The sequence below is a fragment of the Myotis lucifugus genome, unplaced genomic scaffold (genome assembly GCF_000147115.1).
Source record: "Myotis lucifugus unplaced genomic scaffold, Myoluc2.0 scaffold_140, whole genome shotgun sequence".
Lineage (NCBI taxonomy): Eukaryota > Metazoa > Chordata > Mammalia > Chiroptera > Vespertilionidae > Myotis > Myotis lucifugus.
The window spans coordinates 523,705-543,306 of record NW_005871188.1 but is presented as its reverse complement, the minus strand read 5'-3'; the positions used below and the strand labels follow the sequence as shown (position 1 = coordinate 543,306).

The window sequence follows — 19,602 nt, the reverse complement described above, 5'->3', positions numbered from 1 at the left end:
ACAGTCAACTCTTGATTGTCAAGGTAACTTTTATTACTTGTATTTCCAAATGTATTTTTTTCTGGCTTCCTATCACATTTCAAAGTTTTTTACTTTCACCATCAGCTCATTTGCTCACAAAAGCAAATTATTTAATATTATTTTATTCAGTTATTATCGGTACATTAAGTTCCTAAGTTCCTAACATGTGTGAAGCATTGTGCTGGGCACCAAAGATATTGAGAGATATCTCCAACACTAAGTTAAGTTTGCTCCTGAGAGATCTTATAGTTCACATTGAAATCATAAAGTTTTATTGATTTAAACCACTTTCTCTGCCTTTATATGTGATCAAAAGTTGACTGTAACATGGGAAGTAGGTTCTGTTTGCTCTTTTTTTTTTCTTTTAAGGAAGAATTAATAGACATTATGAACAGGAAATAAAATTCTACTGTACATGCAAAAATATAACACAAAAATGACCAAAAGAAAATTCAGCAAGCAATGGTAAAAATAACAAATTATTTACTGCTTTATAATGTTAAGGTATTTCACCAAGACAAGTTGCAATCAAATTAATGTGAGTTATGGAAAATGAGATACATAAAGATGTATTTATACAAGTGCAGACTAAATATTTTCCATACAGGTATGTAAATGAAAAGATATACAGTAAGTGCACACTTGATATGATTATGCAGGCAACAGTTAGTTTCAGGTACTGTTGAATAGTTCATGCACAAACCTTCCCAAAGTACAAGTTCAGTCAGTCTTTGGGGGATGTGGAGGGATAATTAAAGAAGACTGAGTTCCTTGCAATAATATCAGTATAGACTGGATGAGGGTCAGTTATATATATTACTTACTGTAATTTGTGATTGTCGAGGAAGAGGTGTGGCTGTTGGTGTGATAGTAATACTGCTGGTGACTTTATTGGTTGTTTTGTTTAGTGCCCCATTAGTTATGCCTTGAGTTCGGTTATCCTGCGGTGGTGTTGAAGGGCTGGCAGGTCTCACGGGGCTGGCTACAGCTTGCATGTAAGGACTTCCTAAGTGAATGTGGATTTTATTATCCTCAGTAGTTATCACACTTGAGCTATTACTGTTTGAACGTTGAAACTGCCATGATGACTGCCTGTCTGGAGAGACTCTGAAAATTGCGTGCTTGGCACTGATTTCTAGTGGCTCTGGGGAGCGTCCCTGCTCAGGAGAGCTCGCTGAACCAGTCACAGCCAAAACCTGAATAGGTGACATTGTCCTTTCTGGAGTTATGGAACCACAAGACTCTGGGGTCTGTGCTCTAGCAAAGGCTGCCATGGTAATTGGGGACATGCCTTGCTCTAAATTCATGAGGCCTTCGGCAGAGGTTTTGGATTTCACTGGTGTTATGGAGGCGTTCTGGAGGATGGTTATCCTTTGCTTTGGGGTGCCACAGTTTGGTATCACTGCAGTGCTTGTGTAAGAGTGAGGACTCTCTGTGGTTGGACTTGTGATTTCAAGAGTGGCTGTGTTTTGGATATGGTCTGGAGTAACCTTTATATGAAGTGGCTGCCCAGGCGTGTGGCTTAGGACTAGATCTCCAGGTTGTACAAAGTTGCCATTGGGTTTAGTTTGTATTTTTCCATTCTGAGGATGGCCCTCCTTGGATTTCATCCAAGGAATCCATAGCTTCCTGTTAATAGGACAGGGAGTAGATGAGTTGCACTTGAAGGACAGCACAGATTCCTCCTCATTCGGATCCTCTTCCTGGTCCTCACTCTCCTCATAAAACTGACCATTGATGACTGCCCGTTCCAGAGGAATGAGGCTCTTGTAATCAGGTGGTTCATTGTCTGCTGCTTCTGTTTGAACTTCTTTAGAAAACACTTGAGGGTCAGAGATTTTTTTTCCGTTGAGACTAGGCCGTAGACTCTTACTGAAATGCCGGTACCTCTCTAACTCTTTAGTGAGGTTTTCAATCTCTCTTCCTAAATCTCTGTTCCTGTTTTCTTGTTGATTGAGTTTCTTTTGCAGGACTGAATGGTCTCCCTGGAGGTGACATATCAGGTCCTCAGTTGCCATGTATTCATGAATTTTCTCTTTCAGTGCCTCCACTTCTCTTGAGAGGTGCCCTGATTTAGCTTCTTCTTCTTGAAGCCTTTTGAAAAGCCATTGTTCGTGGCTAGACTCTGTCTTTTCTGCCAACTGGTACTTGGCAAGTTCCATTTTAACATGTTCCAGCTCTTCAGATAAAAATTGAGCTTTGTCTCGTTCATTAGCATACCTTCGTTCTAGAGTCTCGTATTCATCTTCTGTTTTCATGAGGTCATCCTCAATGGCTTTCATATCCTTTAACTTCAGTCTCAGTTTTTCTACTTCTTGAGAGAGCTCTTTAATCTTATTGTTTTCTTGGTGTAATGTTGTTGTGGACTTACCAGAATCTTGATTTAAATTGTTTTTTAGGAAATCTTTCTCAACTGCTTCCAATGATTGAAGCCTATTTTTCAATATATTAACTTTGGACAGAAGATCATTTCCTTTCTCCTCTTCTGCTTTCAATTTGTTTTTTAAATCATCTCTCTCCTTGGTTATATTGTACATTTTTTCTTCCACATCAGTTTTGGACTTCAGTGCCCTTTTAGTTTCCTCAATTAACTTCTCAGTAACCGTTGTCACTTTATTTTGCTCCACTTGAAGCTGAGAAGCAGCAGCTTGTAACTTATCTTCAGTTTGCTTTAATTTTTCACTCATTGTTTTCCGTTCATCTACTAGCATCACAGTTAATGTTTTCAATTTAGTTAAATCTTCTTTTAGGGTGAATTCTGTCTTTTCCAGCCGATTTTCAATGGCTTCTAGCTCTTTGATCCTTACTTTTAAACTCTCCAGTTCTTGAGACAACTGCTTTGTGGTCATCCTTTCTTTTTCTAAGTTGCATTTCAGAGAGTAACATTCTTGTTTGCTTTTGTTGAAAGCATCTTCTAATTTTTCCAGAGCCATAATCCTTTTATTGAGTTTTTCAACCTCGAGTTTAAAGTCTTTACTCTGTGATGTTTCCTTTTCGAGCCTCTTATTGAGATCTCTGCACTGCTCCTCCATTTTTATGAGCTCTTCATCCTTCCCTTCCATTTCTAGCACTCGTTTCCTGAGCTCCTCCACCTCGGCCAAGATACCAGAGTTTCCATATTCTCCCTTGTTGATTTTTTCTTTTATATCTTGGAGCTCCTCTTCTGCTTTTCGTAAAGATCTGTTCGTTTCTTCTAACTCATCAATTTGCCGGCTGAGTGCTGCCAGCTTTTGGCGAAGCTGGCGATTTTGGCTGTCCTCATTGGTGAGCTTCGCCATAATTGTTTCTTGGTTCCGGTGAAACTTTGTGGTCTGCGTTTGCAGTTCTTTCTCTAGTCTGGTTGCCTTCTGCTCTTCTTCCTGAACTCTGGCTTCAGCAAGGGCTAGTTTAGCATGTGTTTCCTTCGTACTTGTGGTTAGGTCTCGGATTTTTTGTCTTTGAAGGGCAAGCTGTGCTGTCAGCCTTTGTTGTTCATCTACCACCATCAAAGCAAAAGACTTCAGTTTGGTCAACTCCTCTTTCAAGGCGGTGACCCTCTTCTCCTTTTCTTGCTCCTTTTTCTCGTGGGATTCCGTTTCTTGGTCAATCAGCTTCTTTAATCTGAAAAACACAAGAGTGCATTGGATTTTGTAACTGGTGCCTTAGTAACTAACTTATCAGCTCTGATTAAACGTTTATGGAATTTAGAAGAATGTATTATCTCTTACAGAATACAGAAAGGAATTCCTGAATTTGATGGGGAGGAGAATCTTGATAGTCATCTTGCTTTTCTGCTTTCACTGACCCTAACCCCCCTACCCGTCATTGACTGGTAACAATTGCAGTTCACCAGGAGCCTTATTAGAAGAGTAAGGGCAAGAATATTTGGGTTAAATTGCTTGTGTAGTTTACAATCTATAATAATAAAAGCATAATATGCTAATTCGACCAGACATCCTTCCGGACGACCTTCGGATGAAGCCAGGGCTGCGGGTGCCTGCCAGCGGTCGGAGGGAAGCCCCGGTCTTGGGTGCCAGAGGGAAGCCGGTGCCGGCAGCCGGGGGAAGGAAGGCCTACTCTTGCACAAATTTTGTGCATTGGGCCTCTAGTCCATTATAAACTACTTCTCAGCTTCCTCTTAGTCTCACCTGAAGGCAATAAAAACAGGCACAAGTTTGCGATTCGGTTGGACCTGGCTTCAAGACTGGCCCTCCTCTCACAGCTAATAATCTGGACAGTAATTTAACATCTCTGAGCTTCAGTTTCCTCATTGTATTATCTCAGGGATCATTTGAAAATTAAATGAGGTAATTTGTGTTAAGATTGTCATAGTGCTGGCATTGTCATAGTGCTGGCACATAGTAAGCATTTGATAAGTGTTCATTATTATGGTTGTTCTTTTTTATTAATGTGGTTATTATTATATTTATCAAATGGTTTGCTTGAACCATTACAATACATGTACATTAATGTCTGGTGCTCAACTTCCTGATTTATAGTTACTTCTCTGCCAATTAAAACTCCGTTTACACTAGCATGACACTGTGCCAGAAATCACTTCACATATATCTTTGTTCCCATAGTGGATGGTAGTTGAATGAGGGGGAAATAAGAGGCATGTGAAGGGGTTTAGAGTTTTTATAACATATGGCAAGAGCACAGGGTTTAATACAGTGGTTCTCAACCTGTGGGTCGCGACCCCTTTGGCGGTCGAACGACCCTTTCACAGGGGTCACCTAAGACCATCCTGCGTATCAGATGTTTACATTACGATTCATAACAGTAGCAACATTACAGTTATGAAGTAGCAACAAAAATAATTTTATGGTTGGGTCACAACATGAGGAACTGTATTTAAAGGGCCAGAAGGTTGAGAACCACTGGTTTAATAGGAAAGAGCTTATTGATGAGATTTAGATATTAGAAATGATAGAGGAAAAACTCTATTATCAGAAACATAATGATCCTCTCTTAAAAATGATTCTATTGTAGTATTTTTTTTAACATTTTAAATGTGTTGGCATAACAGGAGGGCATTTTACATGAAATGAACTATCTCTTCCACACACTGTTTTCCTCAGTAATAAGCTCACAGTTTTGAATTTGTGGCACTCTTAATTACACTGGCAATGGGCTGATTATAGGAGGTGTAATTATAGCTTTGAAGTATTGTTATACAGAAGCTAAAATAGAATGGGATCCCCAAAGAATTTAACTAAAATACTTGTCATGGATGAAAAGTTATAAATATTTGTTTTCTGGTCAAGCATGAAGAGTGCATAACATTTTAATTTTATTTTTATTTATTGACTTTTAGAGAGAGAGGGAGATTTGTTGTTCCACTATTTATGCATTCATTGGTTGATTCTTGTATGGGGATCAAACCCACAACCTTAGCGAATCAGGACAACACTCTACCAACTGAGCTACCCATCCAGGCACATAATATTTTAAACATTTTTTTAAAATATATTTTATTGATTTTTTACAGAGAGGAAGGGAGAGGGATAGAGAGTTAGAAACATCGATGAGAGAGAAACATCGATTAGCTGCCTCCTGCACACTCCCTACTGGGTATGTGCCCGCAACTAAGGTACATGCCCTTGACCGGAATTGAACCTGGGATCCTTGAGTCTGCAGGCCGACGCTCTATCCATTGAGCCACACTGGTTAGGGCATAATATTTTAACATATCTTTTCTATTAAGAATGAGATAATTATTCAATGCATGTCTTTAATCCTTGCCAGAGAACTTTTTTTTTTGAAAGTTGTTTAAGGATCTGAGAGGACATTTAAACTAATTTGGGATAGGCTTCTTGGAAATAAGAGGGTTTTTTTGAGATCCTAACTGTAATTACCCTACACAAGAGGAACATGTTTAAAATAATTGTATAATGTAAGAATTCCCAAGCTTTTTTGTGGGGAGGATCCACTTTTAGTTTTTCCTGTTTTGAGAATCTGACAGGAGGCTGGGTCAAGGGCTGTAGCCTGTGAAATTCTGAAGAAGCTGGGCTGGATGCTGGGGTGGGGCTGATGATGATCTCATTCAGTCTTGGCAAGAGGTTTGCCATGGCTTTCAGCCCTGTCCCTCTCCCTGCTTCAGACACTTGGGAGCCTGAGAAGAGAAACATGGCGGCTCCTTCCTGACTGGTCCTGGGACTTTACAACCCAGTGGCAGAACCCATGGGTAAATCGCTTTGGTGATGAAATAGTTACAGAGACTTTGGCAAAGTGTTTCTTCCTCCTGCCTTAGCATTGGAATCATGTTAAACAATGTGCTGAGGATAACTGAAGCAAAATATTTTCCCCTTCTACATCTCATTTCTTAGAGTTTTATTAGAGAACAATTACAAAAAAAACTTTTCAAGATTTATTTTCAACTTATTAAATAATACCATGTTATTTTATTTTCATGAGAAGGAGGTGTGTTTCCTTAGGATATAAAGGAGGGAAGACTGTTTTTCAGTGTAATGAAAAGGCCATTAATATTGAATTGCTATTAGTGAATCTTGGCAGTGCCATGACAGGCAGAAAGAATTTTGAAGAAGTTTAAAATGTTTCCAGGATTTTCAGCAGCAAGCATGATGCATGTTTTTCCGCATGGTGCAAACTCATGTATATTTTTATGGTTTCTGGAAATTAGCTATTCCCAAGCCCCATCTTATAAGGTAGGCAATAAAAATGTTGATTTGAATACATTTGCTCCCAGCGTTTTCCTACTACTTTCTTCCTAACAACCTGCTATTTCCCTGGGCTAGTCCATATGACAGTAAACAAGCTAGTTGGTTAAGCAGGTTAAGCGTGTCCAGGACAGAAACAGGAGTTTATACACAGAAAGAGTTATGCCCCCAGACATCATTTAGGACAGGCAAGCAGTGATATAAACCTTTCAGAACCAGTCAGGTGCTTGTAATGCTATTATACATTGTGGGATTGTATATATGTATGAGAGAGAGATTGATGGAGAGACAGAGACAAACAGAAAACTGGTTATGCTACTAGTATTGGAATTAGCACTTCTTCTGATACAGTGAATGGGCTTACCCTAAATCATCCACTATTTCTTGCTTTATATCCAGGAGATATTACGGTCTTAGAGAAAAGTGTTTCTTTGCAACGTTATCTTGTCTTTATAGAATTTAAAGCTGCAAGCCTTGCCTGTTGTATGCGGTGTCCTAAACAAGGAAGCTAATTGTCACACTGCTAATTACTAATTCAGGGATATCTATGTGTATGTACATGAATATATAAGTGTCTCCCTGTGTTTATATACACATGTGCACACATATTTGACTAGGAGTATTTTTTTGTCTTTCAAATATATATAGATGAATGTTTTCAGCAAATATTTGCTGAGTATTGACTGTAATTTAGTCATTTAAGGTCCACAATCATTGTCCAAAACTTTTGAAGCCAAATGTTTTCCAAATGATAAAGTTTTCAAATTTTAGAAAGGCAGTAAGGAGCATCCACCATCTATATATATAAAAGCCTAAGTGACTGGACGACCAGATGACCGGCTGGTAGCTATGACGCGCACTGACCACCAAGGAGCAGACGCTCAACGCAGAAGCTGCCCCTTGGTGGCCAGTGCGCTCCTACAACGGGAGTGCTGCTCAGCTGACAAATGGGCGCCAGATGCCAGGCTGAGGGCTGGCGAGCGCAGCTGCGGTGGCGCAAGCCTCTCCTGTGGACACTCACCCTGTGTGCCTGAGTGGCAGCGGCGGCAGCAGATGCAGCAGGGCCGGGATGAGCGGGAGCGGTGCCCAGACCGGACTCGGGTTCCTCCCCAGCTGCCTGCTACTTCGCATGCTCCTTCATGCTGTGCGGGATCGACACGGACAGTGGGCTGGAGCCCGACAAGCTGGCAGGTAAGACCGGATTACGGTGGTGTGGAGGTCCACTGATCCCCGCAGGCCAGGCCGAGGGACCCCACCGGTGCACGGATGGGCCTCTAGTCTATATATATAAAAGCCTAAGCAACTAAACGACCCGTCACTGTGACGTGCACTGACTACCAGGGGGCAAACGCTCAATGCAGGGGCTGCCTCCTGATGGTCAGTGTGCTGCCACAGCCAATCTCCCATGGCCTCTCTGCCCACCCCCCCCAACTTCCTGCAGACCTGATCGGCCCCGATTGCCGGCCAGGCCGAGGGACCCCACCTGTGCACGAATTCATGCACCAGGCCTCTAGTATCTAAATAAGTTCAGACAAAAAGCTTTGCTGCCACAATTTAGCAAAAACTTTGTGTAGTTTTTAGATTTTTGAAATTGCAGACAAGGGGTTATGGACAATGAAGGTATAGACTATTGGTGTCTTTTGGGTAAGGAGGGTGTGAAGTTGAGGGTCTACTCCAGTGATGGCGAACCTATGACACGCGTGTCAGAGGTGACACGCAAACTCATTGTTTTGGTTGATTTTTCTTTGTTAAATGGCATTTAAATATATAAAATAAATATCAAAAATATAAGTCTTTGTTTTACTATGGTTGCAAATATCAAAAAATTTCTATATGTGACACAGCACCAGAGTTAAGTTAGGGTTTTTCAAAATGCTGACAGGCCGAGCTCAAAAGGTTCTCCATCACTGCTCTACTCACTAGATGCCATTAGCAGCCCAGTTGTGGCAACCAAAAATATCTTCAGACATTGCCCAATGTCTTCGGGGTGGGGGGAGGGGGCATTGGTCCCCAGCTGAGAACCACTGATTTCGGGGGTGTGTGTATGTGTTTGTGTATATGTCAGTCTGTAATTAGAAGTTACACTTTCCATGGTCCTGCCTTACTCAGCTTTAATTAAACAGATGCAACAGAAAGTTCCCACCTGAATTACATATACACCTGGTGATTGTATGTTCCCTGTGAAGGGCCTGTTCTTTACGCAGTGCTTCTTGTGCTTCTCACAGGTTAAGGTGCATTTGAATCACCTGGGAACCTTGTTAAATTGCAGATTCCAATTCAGTAGGTAGGGATGGGCCTCAAATTTTGTATTATAACAAGCTACCAGGTGATGATGCCAGGATTGACTATGGGTAGCAAGGCTTTACTGCAGGGGTAGGGAAAGTCTAGCCCAAAGGCCATATAGGGCCCGCAAAATTATTTGGTCTGGCCCTGCCAAGGCATTTGGGGTGAGTTAATTAAATGTTTGACCAAATACAGCAGGTTCATTTTTAAGTTGATAATTTTGTATGGCCCGCAAATGATGTTATAAATATCCAAATGGCCCTTGGCAGAAAAAAGGTTCCCTACTCCTGCTTTACTGTTTACATGTTTATTTTCTGGAAATGGTATTCTGGCTGAATATTAACTTAACCAGTTGTTCATTATTGACTAGAGGCCCGGTACATGAAAATCGTGCACTTGGGGGGGTCCCTCAGCCCAGCCTGCACCCTTTAGCAGTCCCAGAGCCCTCTGGGGGATATATAAGCCGGAGTCGGACATCCTTAGTGCTGCCAGAGAAGCGAGAGAGGCTCCCGCCACCACTGCTGCGCTTGCCTGAGCAGCGCTCCCGCTGTGGGAGCGCACTGACCACCAGGGGGCAACTCCTGCATTGAGTGTCTGCCCCCTGGTGGTCAGTGCGCGTCACAGTAACTGGTCATTCCACCGTTCGTTTGATTTGCATATTACCCTTTTATTATATAGGACTGTACCCCAATGTGTGGACATAGCCTATATTCCTGACCTACAGGGCCATTCATTTTTTCACAGACAACATCATGACTAAATTAGTTAACATCTGTTCACATTACTGGAAAAATGACTGAACTATGCAGCATAGGTGGTTGTTCAGTAGCTACATTTTCACCTAAAAAAGGCAGTAAATTTTAGTTCCAATTTGTGATTTTCCTTAATCAGTCCAAAGACTAAAATTTGGAGACCATATAATAACTTCCATTTTTTATTTAGTGTCAGTGATGTGTTGCTAAGCAGTAAACTATATCAGTACATCTATTGGTTCTAATTCTCATGGTAAGCTTATAGAGCAGCGGTTCTCAACCTGTGGGTCGCGACCCCTTTGGTGGTCGAACAATCCTTTCACAGGGGTCGTCTAAGACCATCCTGCGTATCAGATGTTTACATTACGATTCATAACAGTAGCAACATTACAGTTATGAAGTAGCAACAAAAATAATTTTATGGTTGGGTCACAACATGAGGAACTGTATTTAAAGGGCCAGAAGGTTGAGAACCACTGTTCTAGAGCTTGGGATTATTATCTCTATTTTACAGCTATGAAAATTGAGGGTCAGAAAGGTCAGGAAGGGCAAAGTTGTGCTATTTCTGCATACTACTTTGCCTTTCCAACAAAGAACAAAAACTATTGCATGGACCTAGTCCAGATACAAAGTGTCTTTTTCAAGGAACACTTTCTATAATAGAAAAACTGTCAACTTAATTCTCATCATTGTGCTTGCGTTCTTCTTAGTTCATATCTCATAGAGCAGTGGTTTTCAAATGTTTGTTCTTACCTCTCCTAAAATAATTATTTTATTATGTACAACTAGAAGAGTTATTGTGGCACTTTAGCGCATTATCTACTTTTTAAATTTAGCTTATAGGAGTATGATTGAAAAAAATAAACTTATAAGATATTTAAAGTACACAACATTACCAGTTGACATACATATAAACTGTGAAAGGATTCCCACCAAATTAACACATCCATCACCTCACATATTCAACTTTTTGTGTGTATATGAGAACACTTAAGTTCTACTCTCTTAACCACTGTCAACTGTGGTCACATGCCATACATTAGATCCTCATACTTGATTCATCTTATAACTGTACCCTTTTACAAGCCTCATGCTATTTCCCCCACTCCACCCCTCTAGCCCCTGACAGCAACCATTCTACTCTGTTTCTATGAGTTAAACTTTTTTTTTTAGGTTCCACATAATAAGTGATATTATGTACTACATGTCTTCTTCTGCCTGGCTTACTTCACTTAGCATAATGCCCTCCAGTTTCATCCACGCTGTTGCAAATATAAAGATTTTTTTTTAATGGCTGAATAATATTACATTATATATACATATACATACACACACACACACACATGAAATCACATTTTCTTTATCCATTCATCTGTTGTTGAACACTTAAGTTGTTTCCTTATCTTGGCTATTGTGAATAATGGTGAACAGGGGAAGTACAGATATCTCTTGAAGACAGTGATTTTATTTCCTTTGGATATATACCCAGAAGTGGGATTGCTGGGTCATTTGGTGGTTCTGTTGATGAACTACCATACTGTTTTCCATATCGACTGTACCAGTTTATATTCCCACCAACAGTGGACAAGAATGCCTTTGTCTCTACATCTTTGCTAGCATTATTATCTCTTTTTGATAATAGACATTTCAACAGGTGTGATTGCTATCTCATTGTGGTTTTGATTTACATTTTCATGATGATTAATGATGTTGAGCACCTTTCCATGTACCTGCTGGCCATTTTTATGTCTTTGGGAAAATGTCTATTTTAGGTCCTTTGCCCATTTTTCATTGGGTTATTTGTTTTTTTGCTATTGAGTTGTGTGAGTTCCTTGTATATTTTGGATATGAACTCCTTATGAGATATGTGGTTTGCAAATATGTTCTCCCATTCCATAGGTTACCTTTTTATTTTGTTGATGGTTTCCTTTGCTGTGCAGAAGCTTTTACTTTGGTGTAGTCTCAGTTGTTTAATTTGTTTTTGTTACCTTTTCTTTGGGTATGAATTCCAAAAAATCATTGCCAAGACCATGTTTTCTTCTATGAGTTTTACAGTTTCAGGTCTTAGTTTCAATCCCTTAATCCATTTTGAGTTGATTTTTGTGTGTAAGATAGCTTCAGCTTACATATTTATGTTGTAAGTCCAGTTTCACTCTTGCATGTGAATGTCTAGTTTTCCCAGCACATTTATTGAAGAGACTGTCCTTTCCCCATTGCATATTCTTGGCTCCTTTGTTGAAAATTAATTGACTATATATGGATGGGTTTATTTCTGGGTTTTCTACTCTGTTTCATTGGTCTATTTGTTTTTATTCCAGTTCCATACTATTTTTATTACTATAGCTTTGTTCTACGGTTTAAAATCAGGACAGTGTAATGCCTCTAGATTCATTCTTCCTTCTCAAAATTGCTTTGGGATTCTTTTTAATTTCTGTGAAAAATGCCATTGGAATTTTGATAGGGATTACATTGAATCTGTAGATCATTTTTGATAATATAGACATTTTAACAATGTTAATTCTTCAAATTCATTAACAGAATATCTTTCCATTTATTTGTGTCTTCAGTTTATTTCATCAATGTCTTACAGTTTTTTACTGTACAGATTGGTTAAATTTATCCCTAAAAATTTTATTCTTTTTGCTGCTATTGTAAGTTGGATTTTTAAAAATTTCTCTTCAATACTTTGTTCTAAAGTAATTTTTAAAAACTAAGTACCCTTCACACATTTTAAAGCTGGCATCTGGAATTTTTTTATTCAGGGTTAAATACTTCCAAAAGATATATATTAACCTCTGCCATATAATCTAAAAATAATTATTGCCAAACCAGTCAGTCAAATCAGATGCTCAAGAAAAGTTTGACTTCATTTTTCAACTTAAGTAAATGTGAAAATATCTTTTATTTCTAAAAGAAATGAGGTACGGGGACTTCCCTGAGTTTTCCCCAGATTAAGTAATAGGCACTGCTCCATCCAGTGGTTGGTTCTGAAACTGCAGCTGCTCTCATTGGACCCTCTCAGGAGTTAAGTCTTTCTAGAGTTGTCCCTTTGTGCCATAGAGGGGTTTCCAATCCATGAAGATGCATTTGGTAAGATTTTAAGTAAGAAGATTATTTTGAAAGGGTTGTTGAAAAGAAATAACTCAGAGCACAAGCACTTTTTCTGGTAGATCAGTCTTGGAAAGCATGTGTGTGAATGCAGACGTTGACATTGGTTTCCTTAAAGCTCCCCAATGCTTGTACCTCTGGAAAATTTTTGTGTGCCCTCAGGGGTATGTGTACTCCAAATTGAAGACTACTGTCTTGGAGTACTCATATTCATGTTCGAGTACTGACACCACAGGATTAGAGGAACATTCACTGAATCCTGTCCAATAAAAATAGGTTGTGGAAGCTGGTTTTATGGATACAAATGTGAAGTAGTTAAATCCAAATTGGCTTAAAGCAGTATTTTATTACAGCTTTTCTTTAGAGCAGCGGTTCTCAACCTGTGGGTCGCGACCCCTTTGGGGGTTGAACGACCCTTTCACAGGGGTCGCCTAAGACCATCAGAAAACACATATATAATGACATATTGTTTTTGTGATTAATCACTATGCTTTCATTATGTTCAATTTGTAACAATGAAAATTCATCCTGCATATCAGATATTTACATTACGATTCATAACAGTAGCAAAATTACAGTTATGAAGTAGCAACGAAAATAATTTTATGGTTGGAGATCACCACAACATGAGGAACTGTACTAAAGGGTTGCGGCATTAGGAAGGTTGAGAACCACTGCTTTAGAGTTTCTATTATGGCTTAGAACTGCTGTGACTTATTGTGGTTTATCACTGTTATGTGCAATACCAGTTCTTTGGTTTTTCAAAATATCACATCTGTCATCTTGAATATTCTTTGGTACTAACTATAATGCTGGTTCTTTATTACAAATGATACATTCTGAGGATCTTTTCAGTTTGTATTTACACACACATCAGCACACATGTGTGACTATATTTTAGCTCCCGACTGTGTAAAAGAGACATTGAGTGTTCGTAATATGCATCATATAACACACATATGAAACGTGTGCCTAAATGCTATAATGCCAGTCATACCCATAATAATTTATAATTCTCACTACTTTTGTCTTATTTTTGTACATTACAATCAACCCTACTAAAATATAAGCTTGTTAAGAATAGGGCACATGTCTGATTCATTTTTGTATTCTATAGTGTCTACTACAAAGCTCTTACCTGTAGAGGGCACTAAATGAATATTTTTTGAATGAGTAAAAGAATGAACAAATATACCTTCCTGTGGAAAACACTATAGCATTGTTCCAAGTAATTTTATTCATCTTTTAAAGACGATGCTCTAATATTTACCATGTGCATGGTTTTAGATATTTAAGAAAATGAGATGTAAATGGTTTTCCCATTGGTATTCTCCAAGTACATTGGCCTCTAGAATGAATCGAGACTTTTGGAACATCTCTGTCCCTTATTTATTCAGATCCCTGCATTAGAACTGTATGTGCTTGCTTGTTGAAGAGAGTTTGGTGGTAAATGTCGATATCCTAGCCCCTTACTCTCCTTTGGTTGTTTCATTTCTGCAAAGGAGTGGTTCTTTTATTTTTTCCAAAGAGCCCAGAACTGTGCTCGGCAAATAAGTTTGTTTATTACACAAGCAACATTATATCAAAAGCAAATGAAATTGAAATGGAAATATTCATCTATAACCTGACCACTGTAACACATCAATTATGTTTTTATTTTCCATTTCTTCAGACAACTGGCCCGTATACACTTAGGGTGATTATCTAGCAATGAAATCAATTCCACACGCCATTAATGGCATTGTGTTGTTTCTGTTAGCTATAGAAATAAACCTGTAAGTGGTGAACAACTTCAGAGTCAGTTTAGCTTCTCATCTGTTATTTTTGGGAGACAAATACTGTACTGTATTCACTGTGTGGATCTTGAATTTAAAGTTTTGGTGTTATGAATATGGCAAGAGTTTATTTCATTTAATTTGCAAACATCAAAGGACTATAGTTAGTGCTGGGGCTCTACTGAGATGAAAAAGGGATGGTTTCCTGTTTTTAGATTTTGTAAGATGTTGGGAAAGAATGAGCAGATAATTCCAATGCATTTCTATAAAGGCTCCAGAGGAGTAGTTCTCACATTTTTGGTCTCATGACTCCTTTAAACTCTTAAAAATACTTGAGGGCTCCAAAAAATTATTGAGGACTCCAAAGAGCTTTTGATTGTGTGGATTGTATCTATCAATATTTACTGTATTAGAAATTCAGACTAAGATATTTTTCTCTGTCTTTTTTTCATCTTTACCCAAGGATATTTGAGAGAGAGAGAGAAACATTGAGGTGAGAGTGAAAGACCAATCGGTTGCCTCCCTTACTTATCCCAACTGGAGATCAAACCAGCAACCTGGGTATGTGCCCTGACTGGGAATTGAACCTGCAACCCTGTGGTGTAGGGACGACGCTCCAACCGAGCCACCCAGCCAGGGCTCAGACTAAGGTATTTTAAAAATATTCATGAATTCACTAATAAGCCCATTATATGTTAACACAAATAGCATGTTTTTATAAAAAAATAACTTTTTCAAACCAAAACATCAGGAAAAGTTGTATTGTTTTATATTTCTGCTAACTCCTACTAATGTCTAGCTTAATTGAAGACAGCTGGATTCTCAAATCTGTTTCATATATTCCATTAGCTGTCAGAGTAATGATGTCACCACACATCATATAGCCTCTGGAAAGTTCCTTGTACACTTGTGAGAGAATGAGAGTGAAAAAATAGTGTTATTATGTAAATAGCTTTGACCTTACAGACGTCTTGAAAGGGCCACACTTTGAGAAACAGTACTCTAAAGGATAGACATTTGAAACCTAAATGGTAAATGTCTTTCTCTTGAAAAGCCTCTGGTTTAAGCTATCACCTTCTTTAAGCTGTTACTAAGCAAGCCCTTTGCTTCATTCTGATGAAGTCGCCAGATTTACTGGCCTACTCACTGCTTCAATGTTTCCATCATTAATAAAACTAGTTGTTTGCTCCCCACCATAGAGGGAAGACTCTCTGCTTTCAAATCCCTCTCTCCCAGTTCTTAGAAAAATCCTGAATGATAAAACAGTCTCCATAAGACATTGGGTTTTGTTTGAAACTACAGTTTGAAATTAGGGCATGGAAACTACTGAGTTGCCTCGTTTTTAAATGGGTCCATCCACAGTGATGTGCAGGTCAGCTGACATTTCATTCATTTCAGATCTTTATGAGGCAATTACAGTCAGCACCTACTGTGTGCAAGGTACTGTGCTTTTATTTGTCAGTTTACCTTTTTCTGTCAAAACCTGCTTGTATACTTACATAGATCACTCTGGTCAGAACTTATAATAGTTTCCCAGCAACAACCACATAGTGTGATGATATCAAATCCTGTTTGGTCTTTTCTTAAGATATATGAAATAGTGCATCTCATTTTAGTCCAAAATTTGTAACTTCACTTTAATGGAGCTCAATTCCTATATTTGCTTTCATTCTTCCAGAGCTAGTTTAATACATTACTTTTTCTTCCTGATTTACATGTTAATTACTAAGTAGAAAACAATATATATTACACTGCTTTATTCAATTTTACATGTTCTCACAGTTAGACTTTGATAGTCTGTTTGTCATTATATCTTATAGCAATTCTTATCTAATATATAATTTTAATTGTTGCATTGATAGTAGCTCTGTTGATGGTTAAATAACCACAGAGTTCTAAGCAGTTTGCAGAGTAATTACATAGAATTTATTGGAAAGCTTCCTTAGGCTGAGATAGGTTCTTGGTATTTGGGCCTATAATTTATGTTTCTTTGCATGATTCCCTGATTTTCAATGGGACTTTTCACTGTTTAGTCTAATTTTTAGGAGCACTCATAAAAATAGCTATGACTAGTCTTTATTCTATGTATGTTGCTTCCTTTTATTTCTCTCACAAGTCAAAGGTTTTCTAAAAAACATTACAGCTACAGCATACCATAGTCATAATGTAATGCTCAATTCATTTGACTTGGTCAGCAAGATATAGAAGAACAGTAACACTTTTTTTTGGCATCTGCTAGCTGAGTATGAGTGTACATCTGTGTCTGCTTTCTGTCTTTGTTACTGAAAATCCTGTCATCATCTTTGAGATCATTTAGAGACACCATAAATGGGTCCAGATCCAGCAAGTTGGATTACTATTTTCCTTCATTGTGAAATAAGAATTAGGGCACGAGGAGTCTTTCTCTGGTGTCAGAAGGATATATGGTAAAAATGGGGCATCCTGAGTCAGGACTTTGCATCATCTGAACAATCTTGTTTGGCTCCCCAGGGAGCAGGAAAGTGAAATAATAAGATGCAAATACATAGTCACATGACCTTTAATTACAAGGACCTTGGAAGCTTTTAACAGAGAAACAGGATCTTGAGAGGAGTTCCTGAAATCTTCAAATTGAGCAGAGGGATCTGGGATTGAGGCAAACTTCTCTCTTTTTTTCTTTTTAAAACTGACTGAGACAAAGGGTCTCCTAGAAAGAAAAACTGAAAGATGAAGTTTCAAAACCAGAAAAAAAGACAAGTCTGAGGCACAGAGCTTGGGGGATAAGGTTCTGAGGAGACTGTTTTCCGTTTGAGAGCAAGGAACTTGGGCTAGGAAAGACTCTCCACACCCCAATCAAAGGGCTGGGAGGAGACTTAAAAAGGTGCTCATTGTAGGCCTGGGAGAGGAAATGTGAACTAACACGGAAGTGACAACAAGGGCAACAAGTATAATAAATCCATACTGGGATAATTACTTCGCGCCTGAATCAAATGTTGTCGCTTCTCCAGTGCTGTATTGTCAACTTTTTAGAAAGAATGATTGGATGGTGGATGTTTACTTAATACCACTGAGCTGTGCCTCCCATCCCACATTTTAATTTTTCACGTTAAAAAATATCTACTCAGATGATTTTTCTTTTGTAGTTTACTCAGGTGGATTTCTTTTTCTTTTTATTTATTTTTTGCCTTGTTTTGACTATAGTATAGCTAACAAAAGGGAACTTTTTAAGGACTGAGTACTATGAATACACTAATATGCTGAAGAGCCTACTCATTTTTCTTTTTGCGTTCTTTTCCTTTGGCCATGGGATTCTTAATTATTAGAAAAAAGAGTTCTCAGATCAACCTCTTAATATTTTTTACAGACTTTCCATTTTGATTACTCCTATTTCTATCACCACCACCACCACCACCATCAACACACACACACATACACACACACACACACACACACACAAGTTTATCGTTCATTAAATTGGTATTACAGGTCCTTGGCAGAGTGAAAGTTTCAGGAGGATGTCTCCCTCATCCTTCAAGGCCTGCCCGGACCTAACGTAGCCATGATGCCTTGTCTCTCTAAGGCAGTGGTTCTCAATCTTCCCAATGCCACGACCCTTTAACACAGTTCCTCATGTTGTGGTGACCCCCAATTTCATTGTTACAAATTGAACATAATTAAAGCATAGTGATTAATCACAAAAACAATATGTAATTATATATGTGTTTTCCGATGGTCTTAGGCGACTCCTGTGAAAGGGTCGTTCGACCCCCAGAGGGGTCGCGACCCACAGGTTGAGAATTGCTGCTCTAAGGAAAAGCATTCAAAAAGCTATCCAGCATGTGATGCTTTGGATTGTCACAGGTGTGTGTGTGTATGTGTGTGCACATGTGCTCCTGAATTCCTGAGAGTACCTTGCCTGGTACATGGCATGTAGAGCTGACTTTTAAGTTTCCATTGGTGATGTGATGGTGATGTTGGGCTTATCCCAGATTCCTAATGCTTTTATTGTTGATCATTCTCTCCGTTCCTTCCTGTCCCTTTCTGTGGTTGATTTTGTACTCCTTGTGAAGTGTTCTTCTATGTCTTATCTATTTGGCTCAAAAATAGGCTTCTTTTAGGAAGAGGGTCACAGCAATAGATGACAGTAAACAGTGCAGGTGGTTGAGTAGCAAGAGGCAGCCAGGATGACTTACCAACCCTGAAGCACCAATAGGAAAGAGGCAATGGAATACTGTGGGGGGCAGGGTAGTGCTGGAGGAGAAATTCAGATTCTGAAGTTTAATTTTCAGAGTTGAATCTTGGCTTCCCATTTCTACCTAGTGTGACTGAGGAAGCCATTTGACCGAATTTTCCTCATCTATAGAATGGAGATAATACTAGATCCTCCCTCATAAGTGTTGTTCTGAGGATTAAGTAAAATAATCCATACAAAAGCTCCTAACATACTGACTGTTATAATACATACTAGTTACCATTAGAAGTAGAAAATTGTACTCATGGTGAGATAACATAGAAGAATACCTCAGCCACAATAGGTTGGCCTAAAGTAGGAGTCACCTCGGAGAGAGTGTCAGAATTTACATCAGAAAGAAAGAGATCTACACTAATAAAAGACAAACATGCAAATTGACCGTACCTTTGCTACACCTTAAGCCACGCCCACCAGCCAATCAGAGTGACTATATGCAAATTAACCCAACCAAGATGGCGGCCAGCAGCCATGGAGCTGGAGCAAGCAGGAGGCTTGGTTGCCCCAAGGATGGAGGAAGCCAAGCTTCCCGCTTGCTCTGAGCTCCACTCAAAGCAACAAAGTTTCAATTATAGAAGGTAAATAAACCCCAGATACCTGCTTTCAGCTGGCCGTGGCCACGGAGCTGGAGTGAGCAGGAGGCTTCCCTCTCGCCCACCCTGGCCGGCTCTGAGCTCCTTTCAAGGCTACAAAGTTTCAATTATAGAAGGTAAATAAATCCCAGAATAAAAAAAATTTAAAAAAAAAGGAGAGGCTGGGAGCTTCCGTCGCGGGGG

At 39.1% G+C, this 19,602-nt stretch overlaps 2 protein-coding genes across 2 annotated transcripts in view; one reads left to right on the top strand and one right to left on the bottom strand.

The window, feature by feature from the left end:
• Positions 1-19,602, top strand: part of CMSS1 (cms1 ribosomal small subunit homolog (yeast)) — a 384,439-nt gene that overhangs the window by 25,153 nt on the left and 339,684 nt on the right. The gene's annotated exons all lie outside the window — the stretch shown is intronic.
• FILIP1L (filamin A interacting protein 1 like) overlaps positions 16-19,602 on the bottom strand; it is a 34,835-nt gene continuing 15,248 nt past the window's right edge. The window contains exon 2 of the mRNA XM_006094685.3: positions 16-3,621. Within this exon, the coding sequence (XP_006094747.1) occupies positions 825-3,506 (2,682 nt within the window). The 5' untranslated portion in view covers positions 3,507-3,621 and the 3' untranslated portion in view covers positions 16-824. The remainder of the gene's footprint in view (positions 3,622-19,602) is intronic.